This window comes from Borostomias antarcticus, assembly GCF_949987555.1.
Source record: "Borostomias antarcticus genome assembly, chromosome: 21".
NCBI classification, from domain to species: domain Eukaryota; kingdom Metazoa; phylum Chordata; class Actinopteri; order Stomiiformes; family Stomiidae; genus Borostomias; species Borostomias antarcticus.
In genome coordinates this window covers 5,239,767-5,263,225 of record NC_140254.1, presented here as the reverse complement: position 1 = coordinate 5,263,225, position 23,459 = coordinate 5,239,767, and the positions used below count along the sequence as shown (strand labels likewise).

General features: G+C 43.4%; 2 protein-coding genes across 2 annotated transcripts; both read right to left on the bottom strand.

Annotated features, from left to right (window-relative positions):
- Positions 1-469: 469 nt before the first annotated feature.
- Positions 470-5,055, bottom strand: LOC311323360 (zymogen granule membrane protein 16-like; the record flags this gene model as incomplete). Its single annotated transcript, XM_084455561.1, has 3 exons — positions 470-767; positions 3,147-3,273; positions 4,983-5,055. 3 exons carry the CDS (start codon positions 5,053-5,055, stop codon positions 470-472), a joined length of 498 nt encoding a protein of 165 aa, XP_084311687.1.
- Positions 5,056-6,570: 1,515 nt separating this feature from the next.
- LOC311323359 (actin-binding Rho-activating protein-like) lies at positions 6,571-8,621 on the bottom strand (the record flags this gene model as incomplete). Its single annotated transcript, XM_084455560.1, has 2 exons — positions 6,571-7,054; positions 7,810-8,621. The coding sequence occupies 2 exons, from the start codon at positions 8,619-8,621 to the stop codon at positions 6,571-6,573; spliced, it is 1,296 nt and encodes a 431-aa protein (XP_084311686.1).
- Positions 8,622-23,459: the final 14,838 nt, after the last annotated feature.

The window sequence follows — 23,459 nt, the reverse complement described above, 5'->3', positions numbered from 1 at the left end:
TTTACATAGCAATTATATATCCTGTTGATGAAAAGCTACTGGCCAAAGCATGCAGTGCTGCTGAAAATAATAAAATGCCCCTCACTGAGCTTAGACAGGCAATTCCTGCCAAGGCAATCTGTATTACTTTATCTCTGATCACAAGGCATGCAGCATATAAACTGCAATGGGTCACTATTTGAGAAGGTTACCTGAGATGGTACATTCTTTATTAAATAGGCAACATGTCATTTATAAGTATATGAAAAGATGTAAGAGAACGAGAGTGTATCACAGCAGAATCTTTAATCTTAATCCAATCCAGCACAATGAAACCAATGGAGCAGTCACAAAAGAATGACAAGTCCATGAGTTCAAATAAAATGTGCCTAAAATACCTCAAAATATTTGATCTATGTATTTGACCCAGATCTGCTGGAGCTGGAAGTCCATCTCACTGCAGAGCGGTGCTGTTGGATGAGGAGTAGGCCTAGGCGACAGCCCAGTGGGCCCCGATGGAGCTGAGTACCCCATTGACGCGACCACTGAGGATACGGAGCTCTGCCTGGCTGTGGCTGGGATACAGGTTGTAGGACTTGCCGGAAGGCTGGCCAGCTGACAGGGTGCGCCCCCTGCTGGTGGTGAAGACGATGGTCTGTATGTAATAGTATCCATACTTCCCTGACACCTGGACAATGGTCTCGCCCTCAAACAGCTCGAACTCCTGCTGAATTCCGCCCCTGTAGCCCACGACAGGGGTCCAGGTGCTGCCAAAGCGGACCTGGAGACTGAACAGGGAGATAGAGAGTAGGCCAATTGTTGTTGGCCTAGGCTACACAGCACAGTGTTTTTTTGGCTGGACCGCAACAGGGGGGGGCAGCCCTATAAACGTAAATGTCTGTGACTGACTGACTGACTGACTGACTGACTGACTGACTGACTGACTGACAGACAGACAGACAGACAGACAAAGTTACACCTAAGTCTGATTAAGTTATGCACATTTATACAAACTGGCCACAATTTTGCACCCCTATAAACGGTTCAGCCAGGCCTTCTACAGTAGGTTTTGACCTCTTGTTTTGTCACATCCTGCTCTTGTTGGAATACAGGGCGCAAGAAGTGTGTTTAAATCAACTTTAAACAATTAGCCTATGTTAAATTGAATCTCTCTTAATCATTTTTATCTTTATATTGTATAGATTTGTATTTCTTGTGTAATTTGTAAATTGTGTACTTGTAATCAACTTTAAACAATTAGCCTATGTTAAATTGAATCTCTCTTAATCATTTTTATCTTTATATTGTATAGATTTGTATTTCTTGTGTAATTTGTAAATTGTGTACTTGTAATTATCTGTAATGAGCACATCACAGAGCCGGCAGCAACATTTCACTGTGATTGTAAACTTAAGCAATAAACCACGAGAGGCCGTGTGTTATAGTGATTTTATAACAGCTAGGGGGCGTTGTTAGGCACGACGCGAAGCGGGAACATGTCTATGTTCCCCGGGTCCTATGTCCCCCCCAAAAATGGGTTCTATCCCCGGGTCCTATGTTCCCCGGGTCCTATGTTCCCCAGGTTCTATGCTACCTGGGTGTTATGTACCCCCCGAAAAAGGGTCCTATGAACGCGAAAGAAAAATGTGATTATGCCATCGCATGTTAATGCCAAAAGGGGCAGATTATGCACCTTAGAAAGGTTGCATTTTCACCACAATAATATCAGAATTCGGTGCAAAATATGCAAGGCTTGCATGATGCCCGCATTATTTCTCATCAAGTTTAAAAAATGTTGCATGTTAACTTGACATGGGACGTAGCCTAGCCTGTGATGCGCAACGCATATCGCCTCAGTAGGCCTAGGCTTCCCAAAGCAGCTCTGACATGTAGGCTATTCTAGATTGTAAGGCTAACCTACTAGGCTACTGGTTTTATGTCAATGAATGGAGAAGCTGCTTGATGCCTTCGTGAAGTTGACAGTGCCCCAGTCCAAACCCATCCTGCTGTGAGTTGGGATATGGCTCATGAGAGGCGCAAATCCGTTGGGGGAAAAATCTCCGTGGAGAGAGGTTCCGGTCGCAGTAAAAATGATAGTCACTCAACCACTATGCGCTTGATATAACTGAAGTTTAATAAATAGGCCATCACACACATACTGTAGGCCTATGAAAAAATATAGACAACAGTTATCTAATTTAGTGATATGCCTAACTTAAGAAAAAAAAGAAGAAGAACTAAAACATTAAACCCTGCATATTCCATTGCATAATCATTGCATTTTGTGTGTGTAAGAAAACAAGAAACGGCACACTCGGCCTCCTACGCATCATCACATAGGCTAGGCTAGTCTGATCCATGTCAAGTTTATGCAACATTTTTTAAACTTGATGTGAAAAAATGTGCGCATATTTTACACAGAATTCGGCGATTATTGCGCTGAAAATGCAACCTTTCTTTAAATAGGCGCATAATCTGCCCCTTTTGGCATTAAATCATGCGATGCCATAATCACGTTAATCTTTGGCGTTTCGCGGGAAACATAGGACCCGGGCAACATAGAACCCTTTTTTGGGGGGAACATCGAACGCGGGGAACATAGGACCCGGGGAACATAGAACCCTTTTTTGGGGGGAACATCTGACCGGGGAACATAGGACCCGGGGAATATAGGGATGACCCCTAGCTGTTATAAAATCACTATAACACACGGCCTCGAGTGGTTTATTGCTTTTATACAACGGTTACTACAGTTATTAGTGTCAAATAAACACACAGCAATGTAAAATATTAACATTTATTCAAAACGAAGCATCATTCCCTCAATTCTGCCACGCAAAATAGTTCCCCTAACAAAAGGGTTGCCAAGCAACAACAACAACAACAACTACTACAATGCATTGGATCAAATGGGAGGCGCGTTAATACTGAAAATGGAATGATATGCGGTCCCAGGTGTGTGTTACAAAGTATTTTAACACGGCTTCCAGCCAATCAGAATCAAGAACCAGAACTAACCGTTGAATAATATACATTATTGTGAGAAATAAAACCTGAATCTGAAGTCTGAATCTGAAGGTCCAGGTTTACGTAAAATAAAAGTGTAATGTAAAATAATAATCTAAAAGTGTGTATGAAAAGAGCGTTTCAACATATGGTATATTCACCCCCTGACGTAGTTGCTGTCGTGCTCCCACATCCTCACAGCGGTGATCTTGCCTGACCCTGACAGGGTGTAGGGTGTCCCATTATCCCTCCCCATCGGTTGGGAGTAGGAGTAGAACTCAGGCGGGTCTGAGGATAGAGGACGGACACACGCACACACACGCATACACGCACGCACGCACGCACACACACACACACACACACACACACACACACACACACACACACACACACACACACACACAGGTTACTATACCTTATAATAACGATCCTTTAAAAGCAATTAATAAAGCAATCATATAAGATGAATGATCAAACTAATGTTTGCAAGCAATTATGAATGATCAGTAAATGATTGCTGACTATATACAGAACCACTGCATGAGGATCGAACACAGATCTCCACCTGGTGATGCAATGATATAGGGAATGTCTAGTACAGATGAGCGTGTAGTGTAGATGAGCTTCAGTTGACCGGCTCCACTGAGTTGTTTGTGGTTTGATTCCTACTTGTACATCAACCTCATACAGTGATTCTGTGTATATATTTACTTTACTTTAATCATTTTCTTACCATTTATAACTGTTAACAAACATTTTAAATTTTTATTAAAAAAAAAAAAAAAAAAATATATTTTTAATATATATATACAAATGTTTATATATATATATACAACTGTAAAGGCTTATACAGTGTAGTCTGTGGGAGGACACTTACTTTGGGCCCAGGCTGCAGTGCAGAGCAGAGTGAAAATCACATAATACTGCATTCTCTACAGTAAACAGAAGACAGCTGTAAGTAAGTGGTACAGTATGGCATAACTATGCTGATGACACCCAGCTCTATGTTTCTGTGACCCCTCGCGACTACAGCTCAGTTAACCATTTGATAGAATGTATTGCTGACATAAAGGTGTGGATGTCACAGAACTTCTCCAGTTAAACCAGGACAAAACTGAAGTATTGATCATTGGTGAAAAAGGTGAAAGAGAGAGACTATCGATGCACATAAAAACACTGTCACTGAATACCAAATGCCAGGCCAGAAACTTAGGTGCCGTGCTGGACTCTGATCTTAGCTTCGAGGCCCATATAAAGAATGTGTTTTTATATTTTTTATTCTGTTTTATATTATCTTTTAATTTTTAATTAATGTCCTTGTATTGCTTCTTTTAAATCTGTTCTCACTGTGTTTACATGATTTATGTTTTTATCCATCTTTTTATGTAAAGCACTATGTGCTACATTGATTTGTATGAATGGTGCTATAGAAATATAATACCATTGACACTGACATTGACATGGCCTTCATCAGGGCTTAATAAGGATGAAGGCCATGTGTGGTCAAAACATGCTGGCATGTTTTTGAATTGTTCTATGATGAACAAGCCTATATTATTAAAGCTTTTTAATCAAATGCAGAGTGCCTTTGATTCACTGCTTTGGTGGATTTATACCTTTCCCTACTGACCAAAGAGCACCTTCTAATCGCTTGGTTTCACCTGCCTAAGAACGCTGTTGCCCTCCTATGGTTATTATTTGTATCTACTACATGTGTACAACTTAAAATACAAACAACACCAAATGAATTACTTTGTTGAGAAATTGCTTGCTTCGCTGAAAACAACCAAAGGGATGTCAGTTTGGTTTTTGTTTCACATTTCTGTTATACAGTAGTTATCAGAAATATGAAATATAAAAGACAGTACTCACAGTTCAGGTGTGCATACAGTATGTATATACAGTAACCTACCACAAGCTTCAGGAGTCAACGGTGGAGCAGATAAGTGGTGAGATGTCAGACATCCGTCAAAGCATCAGCGTCCGGGGAATCTTACAGGCTAGTGGAGTCAACACCTTGGCTCTCCTGTACTTATACAAACACCTGCTGCTGGGCACATTCCTGAGCATCCTTTAATGTCTCTTCAAGGATGCATCACTGTTGGCTTCCAGTCAGAGAGACAGAAGAACAAGGAAGCCAAAACTTTGGTTTTGGTGGTACTCATTCCGCTTTACTAGATTATTCTGTTTCCATCCTGGTATGAAGTTGGTACTGTCTGACCAGTCAGTCAGGGTGAGCCTAGAGGAGAGAGGAGAGCACTGGTGATAAAAGAGAGAACATGAAGCACTTCCTTATTACAGGGCACAATTAGAACATGCCCAGATGTTTCTTGTGTGAAACTACAGGCACGTGCGTCAAAGAGAAGAATGTGCGTTTGAGATTAAGATCAGTCTGTCTCTAAAGGCTGCGGATGTTAACAATAATCCTGGTTATGAATATGTAACTTATTTTATATTAAGTCAATGTAAGTCAACTGTAATTTGTATAAATTAATGTACATTTAGTGGAAGAGAATTAAAGACAAGAACAGAATCCTTGTTTGTCACGTTGTGTATTGTACCCCATGACATTTAAAGGAAATGTGAAATGAACATTTTTGTTCCTTTCTGGGGAAATTCTTTGTCACGTCATCTGCTCCAAAAGCAAAACAGAAAAAAAATCTGATAGAGCCTTTCCTGTTGTCTAGGTATCCACAGTTTTGTTTTCTGGAACTTTCCTCATTCATTAGATAGTTGATTATCAGTCTTCTTGGTCTAAGAAATAGTTCCTCTTAGTCTTAGTTCTTGAGCACACACATAGCTCAACCAATACTGGTACAGACTAAAACTACTCAGATGTGACTTAATGCGGGTATGCAAAGACCCCCAGAGTCACATTAAAGACCAATAATAATTAGTAATAGTAATGTTTGTGTGAGAAGCAAAGACATAATATTTGTTATGTCCTCTGCTGAAACTGTCCAAGTCCTCAAATTAATGTGCCAAAGATGCTCAGCATTCATGCTGCAAAGTGTCTGTCATGAACACAGACACTTGGTGAGGAAGAGTGATAGCTCAGATTTCATGTTTCTAAATCTGTCATTGTCGAATGTAATGAGAGCTGGCATACCTACATGCAGTGAAACTCAAATCTTGTTTGAATTACACAATATACTGTACTTTACAGGCAGCTGTTTATTAAAGTATGTCTTTAATAGGATATCATGTTTGGATATGATTTACAAGGTCTGTTAAACAAGACAATGCAAAGCAATTTAAGACCAATTCAAACATTATAGAGATACAGAGCATAAATGCAACCTAATACAATCAATGAACTTCAAGCATGTCAGTACTATTCAAAAATAAGACAAGAACTACATTGTCCATGACAGGATAAGTAACCGTACCAAATAACATAAAAACAGTAGGTCATAGTTAAACGTATCCAAGCAAAGTAGCAGCCATTTTTTTCCATCAGTGAATTGTTAGGAAAAGGCCTCAATCCTCTGAAGCTCTGTTTGTCATGGAAGACCCATAGGGTGAACAGTTTGTTGTTTTAGCCAGGCAACCAATCCAGCCCTTGGTTTTTGAGTTCCCCACAGTTCACACCAGCAAGGTGATAACAACAGCATCATCCTGGCCCTGCCACAACATCTCGCCCTCAAACTTCAACTTCCCATGCTTCCTGGCTCTCATCAGGATGCCCACCACCTTGTCAGAGATGCGAACGTATCTGTCAAACAGCTCTCCAAACGTGATGCGCGTCTTCCCGTCCGGGTCTGGGTCGGCCATAATCCTGATGACGTAGCACATGTCATCTATCTCACGGTGAATGTGCTGCTCGGCCCGTTTGGCGCGCTCCGCCGTCTTTGAGCCCTCCTTGGGTCGACCGTAACCCTCCTGACCCTTACGGAGGCGGGTGGACATGGAGTATTCGTAGTCAAAGTCTTCACTGAAGGGGTTGAGCTTCTGGGTTTCCGAGTGATCCGAGGCCCAGTTCTGCCAGCGGCTCTTCAGGCTGCCCACCGCGCTGTACTTCTTGGAGAGGGCGTTGATCTTGTGTGCGTCTTCTACCTCCTTTTTGACCCTGTGAGAGATGAGGAAGACATCAACTATCAGCCTTTTTAGGGGTCCTACCTATAGGAGTCCCTATAGTAATTCTTGGTGTTCCGGTTTTCCTGGAAATGCTTGAATAAGTCTTGAAATTGTGCGTATTATGGCACAAAAAGTCAGCACAATTTGACCCTAGGTGGCACTATAATAAGCAATTTAGCAGCCTACACAATGCTGGCATTTCCATAACCTGACACGCCAGATGGTTTATTTCACACAACCATCTGGGAACTCTCCGTGGGAAACTCTTTGGAAAAGGGCAGACACTTTCAAAAATAGAGTTAAGAGTTAAGAAATGACCAGTCGACACTCACTTCTCATTTTATCTGACCCATTCAGTTCATCTGACAACTTCAGTTCATTAGTCTTTCAGATCACCTGACTCCTTCAGTTCATCACTCCTTCAGTTCATCTACTTCAGTTTATCAGTCCTTCAGTTTATCTGACCCCTTCATCTGAGGCATTCATTTCAGGCAATGGTCCTACGATCAGACAGGGGTCAGACTGATATACCTTTTTATTTTTTTTATTTTATTTGCTTACACAGTCTCTCTTCTTTTATAACCTAATTTTACTGTCAAAGCCACTGGCAGCAATTCATTTTGAGAAACAAGGATACATTTTTTTATTTAGAAAAAACTATGTCTTAACCTAATTATCCATCATGTATAGCATATTAATGACGACACATAAAATGGCAGCGAAGAAAGCAGAGGACAGCGAACTCACAGAGCGGCTGTTGGTCGTTTGATCCTCGTCGATGACTCGGCGTGTCCCTCGGGTGGCGTGCCGGCCCTGCCCCTTGTCTCCGCCTCTCCAGAGGCCGTGGTACTGTCCGTCCGTCCGCCCTCAACCTCCGGACCCCGCTGCTCCGCCTCCGAGTACCCGCTGTCCTCCGTGTCCACGCTATAGGTGCGCCCCTCCCCCGGCTCTCCCTCCATCCCCTGCCGCTTCCCCCTCGACACCTCCTTCAGGCTGCGCGTCATTGACGACACCACGTTGGAGCACTTCCTGCGGCGCGTGGGCGAGCCCCCCTTGCTCAGTATCCTGTCGATCTCCTCCCCCGAGGGCAGGGGGTCCTTGCAGATCCGCTCGGCCAGGAACCCGATGCCGGCGCTATGCTCCTGGGCACTGCTCGTCACCGTCTTCACCACCTGCTTGGTCTTGATCCGATCGTTATCCCCTCCTGCAGCCGTGGCAGCTGGAGTTTGGCCTTTGTCCTCCGTCTGAAAGACAGGACCTTCTTGGTTCATTGTTGCTTTCTCCGCACCGGCAGTCGGGTTCTGATTGGGTCGGGCCTTCTTCTCGGATGGCGCCGCCTTGAGATGGTCATGTTTCTTGGGCTCCTCTCCGGGCCCTTTGACGGAATCGGGCGCCCAGCCGGTGGGCTCGCTGGCTTGCTTGTTCTCGTTCTCCGACACCCACTGCTGCCAGCTGCGGGCCAGGCTGCACACGGCGCTGATGGTACGGAGCTTCTTGATGTTCTTGTTGGTGGAGGGATTCCTCTGGGGAGTTGCTGCTGCTGTGGATGTCTCCGACATGGTTGGCGCCTGTAAGTGTTACTGTAGACTTCTTCTCAAATTAACTTCCCCGATGATCATTCAGCTCATTGACTCCCCAAAGATCACAGAGCTTCCAACTCTTTCTCTATGATTTTCCCAATGTTCAAACAACCTGTTTATTTGCTCCTTGCTACTCTCACCCTCTCTCACTCTCCTCTGTGGAAGCAATGGCTTTCAAACCGGGAGAGTGAACCCTACATGACTGTGGAAAGTATTCCTGTCATCCCAAACTCCCTATCGTCTTTCCTTCACCCGGACCCCAAGGGGATTTGCCAGGAGCTCATGCTGCATCAGAGGTCGTAGGCTATATTCAGACGTAAACAAGGCAACGCATCGACGGCACGCTAATTTCTGTCATGGCTGCACAGACAGACGCAAAGACTAGACAATCTGTTTCAGCTTATCGGGTTGCGTCGCCTTCGTGTGATCTCTCTTTGTTTGGCTGTGGGATCACTGAGGGAAGCCCTGTCACCTAGTCTTGCAACATGAGTTATGTGTTCAGGGAAATAATGCCATGGGCAACACTGTCAGGCTGAATCTTAAAAAAACAAAAAGTATTACATCCTAGACAGGCATTATAGTTAAAGTTCGTCATCCTAGACAGGCATTATAATGAAGTCCAGAGAGATGGTTCAAGGGCCCGATGAGTTGTCGTCCTTCATACAGTCAGCTGAAACAGGAAATAAACAGGGAGAGGAAAATAACAAACATCAGGGTGAAATCTATCATTTTCAAGATGGCTGTATGTCCTCCTAACATATTTCACTGTAGCCCAGGAGGTGACAGCCCGTCACAACTGTCAGGGCATCGCCTGTCTGACAATGCAGCAGCTGTTTAGAAACTCCCGTCAAAACGCAACCACCAGTTCAGATGACCTTGTAGCCTAAATAATGAAAAGATCCAATGGCCAAGTCTCTTGTTTAACAGTGTCACTCTAGTTGGGTGGGTGGCCTGTGTGTGTGTGTGTGTGTGTGTGTGTGTGTGTGTGTGTGTGTGTGTGTGTGCATGCGTGTGTGAGACACAAACCAATGTTACAGTAGCCTAATACAGTAATTGTGTTGGCAATTGGAATCCACATGAAGCATTTGGAGCATAACAGTCCAATGCTGCAGCAACTGATTGCGCATGTAAAGAGGGACGATAGCTTGAAGGAAAAATGAACCTGCTGCAATGCAGTAATAAGATGCAATGCACCAATAACTGAAAATAATCTCATGGGCTTTGGCTTCTTACAGTATAACAACGCGACAACCGGATAGTACCGTATTAGAAGGGAATGCTACAACACAGCAAAGCATTATTCACATGAACAGCAGGAAGTCTTTAAAAGATATCTCCCTATACTAGACACCACAGAAACAACAGCACAGCTTGAATTCTGGCACTTTCGCTGTCAGGTTCAATTCCATAAAACACAAAGACTTACTGCACTATCACCAGAACAGATTATGTCCATTCTCTGGGTGCTACCATGCAAACATATGACGTGAGGTGAGGGTGGAGAAGCTACAGCTGCCCAGCACAGGAGGTTTTTGTGGGTCACAGGAGAGAGAGGGGGCGGTCAGAGACACTTGATCCAGGGGGTTGAAAAGGTACAGGGACTTTTAACCAGGAAATAATGTGACACCCGTGGAAGACGAAGAGCGCCTGCTTACGCACGTGGGGTTTAGTCTTGCACCCGACGCACCTGGTAGTGAGATCACAGATCCCTGCTCGGAGGTGGGAGCCTGGCACTGCCTCAAGACTGCATATACTTATAAAGTATAGCATGGCTCGTCTGTGTATGGGATTGTACAGTTAGTATATGTTCAGTTGTGGAATATACTGTACACCAGATAACCACATTTCTTTGTGAATATTTATTGGTGTGTGTGTTTGTGTGTGTGCGTGTGTGTGCGTGCGTGTGTGTATGCGTGTGTGTGAGTATTTGGTGTGCAGCCTATGTTAAAGGAGAAAGAGGGATGTATTTATAGAATCTGGACAGCTGTTCGATGTCAGTCATGTGGGGGGGAAGTGTGTCAGTGTGGGCAGGATTGGAGGACCACCTACCTCTCAGGTCAGATCAGACACAGATGCACTCAGAGGCAGCGTAGTGCTCCCCCTGATGGCTAAATGAGTCCATTACCTTTAAATTAACAGGATTTCCCACAATAGAACAAATAAAAGCAGTGTTCATGTTGTTGATTTTTACTATTTGCAAGCTCAAATGGACATCATTATTACGAAATTTTATATAATTGATACAGCAGATGTAATGAAACTGTCACTCATGAGTCACGACTATAAATGGTTGCCATGGGTGACTGTGCAGGCAGTATTGTGCCAGTAGAGGTCCCCACAAGGTCAGTGTAAAGAGGAAGCATGGGTTCTACAGTCTACCAAGAGCTCAACTCCCCTCTAGACAACAACTTTGTTCACCCCTCTAGACAATAGCTTTGTTCATGTTGCATTGGGTTTGTGAGGTAGGAGAGCAGTCATACATTGACCCAGACCTGTGGTTAGTGTTTGTGTGTTCAGACCGGCCATAACCCATCACCCTCTGGCCCTGTGTACCGCAGACTATCAGACTTCACCTCCCCCTCCGCAACAGCTTCCCCGCTATCCATCAGTCTGTGGTCCATATCAGGGCCCAGGATTCAGATGGTTTTCATTCTGGCTCTGCTCATAAACTGATTAATTGCATTCTTCACTCAAATAGACATTTTTTTTTTGCACCACAGGGGCCCAGGTGTAAATACACTACATTTCTTAATGAAAGGACCACTCTTGAGCGTTCAGGCCACCTGGACTGGAGGGGAGGGGAGAGGTGGGGGGGTTCCTGCCCCTCACGTCCAACTAAGTGGAGAGAAGAGGTCTGGAGAAGAGACAGAGCACCTGTCTCTCGTGGTGTGTATCAAAACGGACTGTTTTATTTGCCTTTTATTCCTTAGAGTCAGCAGTTATTCCCAAGGTTGTTTTGGTTGGCCATCGAGATTAATAGTTCTGGGATCGAGGCAATGGAGACCTCTCAGGCTCTCGGTGACCCCAGGGAGGGATGCCGGTTTGTGGGGTTGCTTAGTGTGGGCTGCTGCCTATGGATAGTTAGACATATGTTGTTTGAATCTACCTGCATTTACCAAGATTGTTAAGTACTATGCACTGATCAAACATAAAGATGTTTTCAGCTTTTGTATCTTGATCGCCCTGGGCTCATAATACAATCAGTGAATGTTCTTCTCAGGTCAATAATTTAGGGAGGAATGTCCATTGCTTAGAAAGCAGATATTTGACAACAGCCAATCTAAACAGGAATCTCTGGATATTGCAGTGTTTTCTTGGGACGGCATTTCAGAATTTGATGAATTTGGTGTCTTTTCCCGATCGAGTCAACTAGATAAACAACATCCAAACATTTGCATGTGTTGACAGTGTCTACGAAACGACAGTACAGTGGACAGCCACAGGCAGTCGATCCCTCCCCTCCATGCTTTTCTACACAGCCACACAGCGTTCCCCCCTACCCTGACAGCGGTGACCTCAACGGAGAGCAGAGACGAACAAATCTACCATGGCCGGGGAAAGTAAACCATGTCAGAGAATCTATCCTAAAACCATCTTTCTTAATCCGCTAATACCTCCCTGCCTCCCTCTGCAGTTCAGTGTGTTGTTGATTGGGTCTGGCTGTTCCCCCCTGCTCCTCATAAATAAGGACATGGGACAGTTGTATCAGTTCGGGTACAGGCTGGGGTCAACGCTGGCTGGCCAGGAGCAGGAGGTGGTGGAGGAAGACGAGGAGGAGGAGGAGATCTCCTCCCCAGCATGGAGATTAACAGTATGACTGAGTAGACCCATGTAGCCAGATGATCTCATTGGAAGCCGAAGGAGTGCCGAAGCTCTCTAATTTGGATTTATAGCGCACTTTTGAGACAGATCTGGTGTTTTGAGGGAAAGTAAAAAGAAACGGCACAAGGAAAGGACACGAGGAAAGGGTTTTCCTGTTATGAGCGTTTCATGTTTTCGGCGGGCTAAGTGAAGCATCTAATCGTGTTGTCTCGGGAGGACTAGCAAGAAACTGTCCAGGAATTTACATCCAAACACCTTAAATCTTTGTCCTCTCACTTCTCTTGTAATTCATCACCTCCCCCCAAGTATTCATCAAGTCCCCTGCAACCCCTAGTTTCAATCTCCCTTTGTAATTGTAAACACCTCAACTCTCCCCCTTTTGTAATTGTAAACACCCCCTCTGCCTCGCTCTTCCTCATCTCTTTGTTTAAGTCAGAAGGGCCACACCTTCGTCTTCAGACCTTTTGTTTTCTTTGTTTGTCACATGTCTATACTCTTGGCCACGCCTGCCATTTCACATGACGTGCAATGAGTTAGCCAATCACATCCTAGAAGGACCTTACCTGTGTTTTGACTGCATATAAGCCACAGCTAGAAGAGGCTGAATTCACTTCTCTGACGAAACCACCTTTGTTGCGTTGTTCAGGAAGTCCTTGCGCACGTATTGTTTTTCACAATAAACCAGACTTAACCTTTTGAACGTATCTTGGTAAATCTTTTGACTAGACCAGTTTAAAATACTATCACAGTTGGCGAACGGGAATGGTACTGGGAGGACTGCCTGCGTGTTGCTTCGGGATTCCAGTGGATGAACTGATCGACAGACGTGTCGGTCCATAGTGGGCGTTGGAAAATCAATCTTCTCTCTTGCGCCAGAGCGCACGCCGAGATTATTTCCTCAGTTCTTCCACTGGATTCTTGAGGCTCACAGGTACGTTTAAAAGAACCCTCTTATGGTTCTGAGTTGTATTTGCCTTGATTTGGTTCAGTTGTGTTGGTCTGGAGTGTTGAAAACAGGAACCCCAGCGTGGGTATTTAGTCCTACCGAGGGTAGGGCGAGCATTGTTGATGTTTCGTTTCAGAACGATACCAACTAGCTTAAGCCTCATTGTTGATGTTTCGTTTCAGAACGATACCAACTAGCTTAAGCCCCGTTTGTTGATGTTCGTGTTAGCACGATTGCTAACTAGCTTCGAAGTGATTGTTGATGTTTCGTTGAAGAACGATTACCAACGAGCTGTAGCTACGGGAGTGATTGAGAGTTTTGCAATCCGCGTTTCTGGTAGAAGCGTTTGTCCCTTTGATCCCGGGTGACTTGGTAAACCTAACGAGAAGTTAGCTTTGACCAAGTTGGTAAACCTAACGAAAGTTAGCTTTGACCAAGTGGCTGTACAGTATTTGGTAGGATCTAGACATCCGGTTTAGCCTTGACCAAGTTGCTGGTGCAGCCGGGCATGCTTGTTTGTAACGTGGGCCTTTGTTTCGTCTTATGTGTCTTATGTGTTCTCTGTTTGAGCCTCGGCTCTTGATTTGTATTGTTTGTTACGCGCGTCATGGATCCAGGTAAAGTATTGTAAGTATTTTTGTACACTTTTTAGACTGTTAACATTCGTAACTGCTAGATTCCAGTAGGCTAGCTGGTTGTCTAGGAGACGCAGGAAACCTCCGCTCTCGCGGTGATCGGCCATTGAGCCAGAGAACAAAGGACTTCCTGACTGGGTGAGTACTAAGCGAATTTAATGTGTCTTTGTTTCTTTCGAAATTGTATTCTTTCCCGCCGTGAGTTAACTATAAGGTTTCCTTTCATTGCTGTTTTGGGGTTTCAGGCTGCGTCGTGTTTATTAGGGTTTTTCGCAGTATAGCCTTTATTAAACTGAATTCCCCGCGCACGGCCATAGACCACATCCGGGTCATACATGCAACATTTTGGGAGCACCACTAGGTGTCCTTGTAACACCAGCTATTAAAATATGCTATATGCAACAGGATTCTACTGCTAACTTGCATCTTGTCTAGCCTGAGGAGATTGTTGCGCTGAAGCATTATTCTGCGAGCGTTTGTTGGCAGATTTCGTTATGTGCTAAAGCATTTTCGATTTCTTACATCCCCATCTGACATTTTAGTGTTAAATTCTAAGATTCGGGCTCAGCTAGAGGTGGTTGAGATGATTAGGTTAAGGGAAAAGCCTGTTAATTCTATAGACTGGTCTGTTTTTAAGATTTGGGAGAGTAGCACGAGAGAGTTTTTTTAGGTCAGGAAGGAAAGATAAGGAGATTCAGCAAACAGTCTCTCCGCCATTTCCCCAGCAGAATAACTCTGATTTAAAATTAGATTCCCCCCCCCTCGACTCGTTGCTCTGTGCTCACACCCAACCAGGCTGTTGTCCTTCCCCATTTTCATGCTCCCGCCATTAGCCTCGCCCCTTCTCTCTACGAGTTAAGCGCGCCCCTTCTACGAGGTATTCGTCCGAACAGGTCAGGAAGGAAGAGCCTCCGATTTGGGGTCGAGCGCCACCTGCTGGAGTTCCCTTGAACAACTCACAAGGGAAATTTTAACTAGCCAAGATAGAGATATATATATATAATTTTTAAGGTAAATAAACAGGATGAAATAGATGTAGAGCCTTTGAGTCTTAAGTTGTTGTTAATGTTTCTGAGCGGATCTTTTAGGTATTGGTGGGAACTCAAAAGTCTGACAGGGTTTTGAATAGGTGTTTGATTCAGGAGTTTGTTTCAATAGTCAATGAATGGCCATAAGCTGTTCGTTTTATGCATTCTACTGTATGAATTTCATTCATATAATGATGATGTGTTTTTGAGGAGTTGGCTTTAGGCCTTCCCCTCTGCTATTGAACCCAGTCTGTGTTTGAGTCTTATTTTTCAGGTGCTATGGACCCTGGGCGGCAGGTCTTTGAGGAGCCTGGATCATGCCTTCCTGGGAACTGCTTGGAACCTGCTGTTTGTCTGTTTAACTGTTTGTTTTGTCTCTCTTTCTGATATGTAGCTTAAGACATAAGGTTTGTGCATAATAGTGGGGGGAATAGATAAGGGTTGCCAGTGTCTTAATCTGAATGCAGCATCTCATAACCCAATTATATATTTTTTAAATGGTTATGTTAAATATCTCATGTTTATAGTTTGAGGCACATTCATCGGGCCTGAGTGTTTTTTCTGAGTGTTTTTACAGACAACTGTCGTTCCGGGAGTGATGGGTGAATGCCGAACCAGGAGACGGGCACAGGACCGGAGGTGGAGATGGAGGTTACTGGCCTGTTTCCCTACAGATGGGCGATCTGGGGTTCGTGAGATGCAAGGCCAACGCCATGTCACCAACTCACTGTGAGCGACAGATAAGTATGAAACAGAGAAGAGACCATTGTTGTCCGAAGCAGTGCCCAAATACTCTGTCCTCAAATGCAGAAGAGGGAGGTTTTAGATATACAAATTTACAAATGAAGCTTTGATGGGAGGTCCGAAAGACTTAAGCGTTTTTTGATTAGTTAATTGTAAATGAAGCCAGTTCATTTTAGTGTCATTTTCTTTGCCCCATCTCTATTTTTATCCTGACTTCAGGAAATTTTGTTTTCACCCTTAGGGGGTGTTGTTTTGTTGAGACGAGAATGTGGTTATTTTTATTTTATTTTCATAAAATCGCGAGAGAAATTCTAGAGCCAAATCCAATTGCCTTGATCATGACTGGGGACTGGGCGTGTTGAAGTCATTCTAACGCTGCCCCTGATGTCACTGTAGGCTACTGCAGACTGGCTCTAAAATGACACTTGAACAGACACCATGTTTAAGTTTTCCTGACTGAATAACAACATTTTTCCCCAAAGCAGGAGCTTGCGCTTAACCATGTTTCTGAGAATCTCCAACAGACTTTGAATAACCGTTCCTGAGCAAAGAGGGGAACAGGGAGACCAGACCAGAGGACTCTCCTTTTGCTCTTCTGTTTTGTCTCTGTTTGTCTCTCTCACCTGTGGATCCACAGACGGAGCACTTCATCAGCCTGTACTGGGGGAGCGGGAGCGCCGAGGTGAGCCCTCCAGCAGCACGACCCGGGCCGACCCTACGTGGAGCAGTACAGGGATGGACCGGGTTCAGTTCAAGAGCCTGTACGTGCTGCTGGCGCCCTGGCTGTGTGGTGTCCCACCGCACCTTCACCCTGCTGAACCAGGACAGGGACTCCCTCCTCACCTGCCGAGAGCTCGCTGGCTGACCGCTCTATGTGGACCTGCCCAGTGGGGAGACAAGAGACTACCAGGAGCAGATAAGCAGCCTGAGAACAGGCCAGAAAACATGGAAGAGAAGTAGATGTTGCCGGAGGAACCTACCCGTCAAAAATGGAACTGTCAGCACATCCTCGGCCAAGTGGGCCATGGGAACATGTAATAATGGATTTTATTGAACTCTCTCCATGCCAGGGATGTCTTCAACAGAGTGAGGACGGCCATTCCTGAGGCTAAGGCACATCTCTCCTGGGGATTGGGTCCTGGTCCGCGACCACAGACGAAGGAGCTGGAACTCGCCGAGGTGGCTCGGACCGTACCAGGTTCTACTCACCACGCAGACAGCGATCTGAGAGGACTTCGTGGATCCATGCAAGCCATTGCCGACGGGTCCAAGCAGCAGAGGACGGTCCACCAGAGGATCGCCAACACCAGGAGATCAAGGATGCAGCTGAACCAGAGGGCTCAGAGGCCAAAGCCATGGGCTGCCACAACTGTCCTCTCCTCTGACGAGGAATCGGAGGAAAAATGACCTTGCTGGTCACCTCCTTCTCATGATCGTTATGATGGCAACATGGAGAAACTCCACAGCCATGACCTCACAAGATGCAACACACACGCACACACACCTGCACACAGTAACATTGAACATAACTGATTTCAAACAACGCGACATTGAAGTTGCGATCTAGAAGAGAAGACGCCTTGCATTCCCCAATGACATTCTATTGCCCAAAAGAGAAGTGTCACCTAAATGACTGTTGGATATACACTGTGAACATGAGTGACCTTGACAGCCACCGCCACACTCTCCTCTCCTCTGATGAGCAATCGGAGACTGACCTTGCCGGTCACCTCCTTCTTGTGGTTGTGGTATGACAACATGGACCGCACACACTGGAACCTACATTAAACATTCAGAGACGCACACATGGAAGCTATGTTCCATAGGACATCACATGCGATTATTCACAAGAGTGAATGAACTTTGAAATAATCTGAAAAATATCATATTTGTTTACAAGAGTTACAATGGTTGAAACATGAGTTGATAAATAAGTTTGGGTTTTTCCTCTAAATTGACCAAGAGGTTTTTTGCCCTTCTTACACTGGTAACCATTTATTTTTTTTGCCTTGTTAAATCAAGTTTTTTTGGTGAATGGTTGTCCACTCTTAGACTATAAATAGTATATAATCATGTCATCTTTTTTATCTTGTTTCCTGTCAAATTTCTGAAACAAGGGGTTTTGGTGCGTGATTTTGCACGTGGAAAGAAAATAATAAAAAAAAAAAAAATTTTTTTTTTTTTTTTGCTCCACCTAGTGGAGAGATTATTTCCTTTCCACATGTATAGCATAGCTGACTGTTTACACTGTGTTTGGATTTTATATTTTATTTTTGTGTACCTGTTCAGGCACAAATGGGGGATTGTCCAGGAATTTACATCCAAACACCTTAAACCTTTGTCCTCTCACTTCTCTTGTAATTCATCACCTCCCCCCAAGTATTCATCAAGTCCCCTGCAACCCCTAGTTTCAATCTCCCTTTGTAATTGTAAACACCTCAACTCTCCCCCTTTTGTAATTGTAAACACCCCCTCTGCCTCGCTCTTCCTCATCTCTTTGTTTAAGTCAGAAGGGCCACACCTTCGTCTTCAGACCTTTTGTTTTCTTTGTTTGTCACATGTCTATACTCTTGGCCACGCCTGCCATTTCACATGACGTGCAATGAGTTAGCCAATCACATCCTAGAAGGACCTTACCTGTGTTTTGACTGCATATAAGCCACAGCTAGAAGAGGCTGAATTCACTTCTCTGACGAAACCACCTTTGTTGCGTTGTTCAGGAAGTCCTTGCGCACGTATTGTTTTTCACAATAAACCAGACTTAACCTTTTGAACGTATCTTGGTAAATCTTTTGACTAGACCAGTTTAAAATACTATCACAAAACTCAACATCACAACTCTTACAACCGTCATGTACTGTGCAGTGACAGAGTTGGGTATTCAATCTATCAGGAATCTTCTCAATATCCTATATCTCAATATCCTAACCTAATTCTATCCTCCTCATACCAGTTTCATATCTCAGCTAATTCTGTGCTACTGCACCCAAACCACATAATACTGTACCTGCATTATTCTATCAATGCTAGTCACAGGATACCTGGAGTGAGACCATTTGCTTGGTAAAAACCTCCATGATCAATACAAGCCCAGATATGAGTGACAGTGGCAAGTTAACCCTTCGTGGTAGGACCGGAGGAGGGCCCAGAGCAGGAAGCCCATCCTGCTGTGGCTGGACAGGACAAAGATTGACTCGCTCTCTCTCTGATCAGAGTACTGGGGATGGAGGTGGGGAGGTTCAGCGTCTATGGAGGAGATACTGTAAGACATTGACAGCTCCCCTGTCAGTTTCTCCAGAGCTGAGCCTCTGGGTTGACCTCTACAGATGGGCACACACACACACACACACACACACACACACACACACACACACACACACACCCTCACTCACTCACTCACTCACTCCTACTGGACACAGACAGATTATCATGCTCTAGATCTAGATCTAGTGCTGATGACCAACACATGTATGTGTATCTGATGCAAATATCCATGCTGTGTTTGTGTGTGTGTGTGTGTGTGTGTTTGTGTATGTGTGTGTGTGTGTGAGTGCATGCGTGTGTATGTGCGTGCGTGCATGTGTGTGTATGTGTGTGTGTGTGTATTCCCTGACAGGCAACTTGTGCCCCTTAATGTGCTGCATTGGCTGGGCCCAGCCATCCAGGAACAGTGTAAGGAGGTGGCTGTCACTACTGTCCTACCACTTCAAGATGAAATAATATCAAATATCATAAGCATGTATTTTCAGATCTTGCCCTTCACATTATGTGAGGAAAAACAGCTTGCATGGGAACTGTGTCTTAATCTGTTTAATATCAAGCTCAGTGTCTGGCTTCCTGTCATCTGTTAGCCTATCTGTTGTCCCTGCTTAGTGGTTGGAAACGTCACAGTTACATCCTCCCTCTCAGCAGTTGTGACTGTTATATCCTGTCACATAGATTAAAATAATCTATGTGACATGATATAATACAGATTAAAATAACTCACACAAAGTCAATTGGTTGATTTAACTAATGATATTTTGCTGAATCTTTTTTATTCAGTTAAACCATGTTCTCAATTGCATTCCACAAAGTACAATTCATAAAAAAACAGCTGTCTGAATGGCATCAGTAATATAGACAGCCATTGTCTTAAAGGTTACAATTATTAAAGCAGTTAAAACTACAGCAGGCCAATAACAGTTATTAAGCTTGCCCATTACATTTGCTAGTATGTGTCTAATAAGCAATATGCATTGCTTCTCTATGGATAAATATCTGAGACATACCTCAGTGATGGCACTTCTAAAATACCAAAGTGGGTCAGGATATGAATGCCGTGGCATGATAACATGTTGCCCTACACCCAGCTAAAGTGAAAGTATTACCTCAAGCTGCAAAAACTGGATTCGTTCTGCTTCTTGGGAACATCCTCCTACTACTGCATGTCTCTTTCCATGTTGACCCCCTGGGAAACTCAATACACTGTGAGCAACTCCATGATCCTCCAACTGCAAAAAAAAACAACAACAACCAAAACAGATGCTTTATGCATTTAGGCCATAAAATGTTCTTTCTGTTTCAAAATGAGGTTCAAAAGTTAAGATGCCAAGGTTCAGGTGTCCTTCTTGAGAAGTATTTCAATTATAACCTATTATACTGCATGTACATGATGATTATGATTTTTTAATTAAGAGAGTGTATATTGTTTCTTTGGAAAGAAAGAAATCTAACCATAAATCTTCATACCAAAACTCATTATTTTCCCTTTTTACTTGGTCTCTTGTTGATGCATTGAGCCTACAGTATCTCTATCATGCCTCACCATCTCCTCTCCTCCGACAGACAGCCCAGGTTGTGTGAAGGGCAGCCACAGCAGCACAGAGAAGAGCCGCCAGAACCACATGCGCCCAGTAATGGTCCGAGACAGCCCCAAGGCAAAAAACAATCACTCACTGACTAGAAAATTGCATCAGGAAATATTGTTATATGTAATGTGAAAGGATACAGTACATACTGTCATTGTCATACTGAAGGTTGTAGCCAGACCCGACTCCGCTCTTGAAGTTGATGCAATAGTAGAACCCAAGAGCAGATTTACTGATGTTGTTAATGGTCAGACTGATTGAGTTTTCAATTCAATTGGTGGTAAAACATTTGAGTTTATTTACTGTTGTTTTCAAAGTATTCATAGTAACTGACATTATCAGGAAGGGAAACTTCCTATTTTTCTGTCCAAACCAAATGGTTTCCTTGTTGTGTGATACAGTGCAGTTCAGAGTGATGCAGCCACCAGGTTTGACAGTGACATTCATGGTTCCATTCTTTTGACGGAGTGACTCTGGAGAATGAGCCTTTAATAGTATAGAGGCTATTTAGAAGAAAAAGATATATTAAAGCACAATACCGTTCCTGAAAATATCTCTCAACCACCAAATCGTGCACATGATATATAACAAGATGACTAATAGAATGACTGATAATACATTTATTCACTTACAAAACAGGACAGTCACAGCAAAAAGGATTCTCGCCATGATGTTTACTTGACCTGTATGAAGTAATCAATGAGAACCTTTAAGATGTTTTTGAGGGAGTCTGATGAAAGTCCCTTAAATGTACAGCAAGAAAGTACAGTTTATTGTTTATTGTTTATTAGGATCCCCATGGCTAATGCCATGACATTAGCTAGTCTTCCTGGGGTCATTGGCTTATTGCAAGACATTAACATATTGACACACCCATTTTTGCATGAACACTTCCTGGCAGACATGTTTGTAGTACTTGTTGAATCTTTGATGTTAGTGTAGTTAATCTGAAAAGTTTTGTGGTTCAGTCATTCAGAATTTGGAGAACTACAATGAATATGAAAGGACTCCAATCCAAGAAGGACGATGATTTACTTTAGATATATCATGCATTTACATATCATATATCATGCAACAAAAGGCACTAAAGGTAAAGAAGTAAGATTTTGGAGATTAGCAGTCACACTACATGACTGCTCCAGACAGTCTGATCACCCTTGATCTTATGCGTTCATGTTGTATTGCACGCCAACTGTACAGTATGAAGTGTCTGAATGCAGTAATAGATTTTTAGCGCCTCCCATGGTCTCTCTTTAATATCAAGAAAGACAACACAGGGATGAACTCAACTAATACTTTAACTTTATCACAGAAATGCTGTCTTAATAAAATTTTCTCTAAAATCAACAAACTGGCTTAATGGAAATTGAAATGCATGGTCTCATGCTATACATGTCTAGCAGCATTCAGTCACTGGTGTGCTGCATTCAGTGTGCCTGGTTGTTTACTGTGGTTAGTGCAATATTTCCACCACTGAGACAAAACAAGACCATTATTCATACCTCTGGTCAAACTTAAAGTGACAGACATAGATAAAAATAGCATGAGGATGTTTAACCTTATTCTGAGAAATGGTAGTATGTGTTATAGACTATGTGTTATAGACTATGTGGCTTTAGCAACATCCTGTTGTCCTCAGAAATTCAGGCCTTAAAGTGGTTCCTGTTTGTGGTTTCAATCATCAAATGGCTCAATGCTTCTACACATATCACAGATTTTGTAGACTTTTAGAACACTTGTCAGAACTGTAATTGGTAGGGAGTGGAGGGTGAATTGTGAGGTTAATTTTATAGGCCTAAATATAGCAAACCTTTTGCTCCCCTCTAGCCTGTTCTGTTCCATGAGCGCTTTGTACTGGTACGTCAGTTTAGCAGCTCAAGTGTCATAAATTGGCGTGAACCTTAAATTGGCCTACATCTACTGTATATACGCACGGTGTGGATCAGATTTAAGAGTTATTTGTACCTCTCTTTGCGTCATTCCTTCTGTTGCCTGATGTTCCTTGATAGATGATCTTCTCACTCCCCAAGTCACGTAGGATGATATCAATCCTGTATGATCTCATTTTATCTTCTGATACTCCCTTTCTTTCTGGGACTAGGAGTAGCTGGGAGGGAGAACTTGACCTTACAGATAATTGTTGGGAGACAGTTCTTGATAGAGTAAACTATACATCTTCATGTGCTCACCTGACTTTGATTCAGTTCAAGGTCTTGCACAGAATACATTTCACCAAAGCCAAACCCTCTTAACTATTTCCAGGGTTGAGCAATGCATGTGATAGGTGCTCCTCATCAATTGCTGATCAGACTCACATGTTTTACTCCTGTTCAAAATTAGCTGGGTTTTGGTCCGTATTCTTCAATAATTTGTCTAAAGCTCTCAATATCACATTGGAACCCAGTCCTCTGATTGCTATTTTTGATGTGCCCGAGGACATGACAAGTCTGACTAAAAGAGATTGGAATTGGATTACTTAATTGGAAAGATCCAAACCCACCCTCTGCATCTTCCAGGTTGGAGGATTTGATGTATTTTATTCATTAAGAAGAAGTCAAATATACATATTACGAGACTCAACTGACAACTTCCTTAAAGGGGTATGTCAGAATTTTGTACATAGACCTATGTACCTACATGGACCTATATGGCTCTCTCTGTAAATCGGGAGGCAGAGCGATACGTAATTAGCCGCCACTATTGTCTTCACAACAACAAGGAATAGAAGAGTGGACTATTCTCTTACTATCAACACAAAAATAGGTTGCAATGGCCCCGTTTGAAAGGGATAT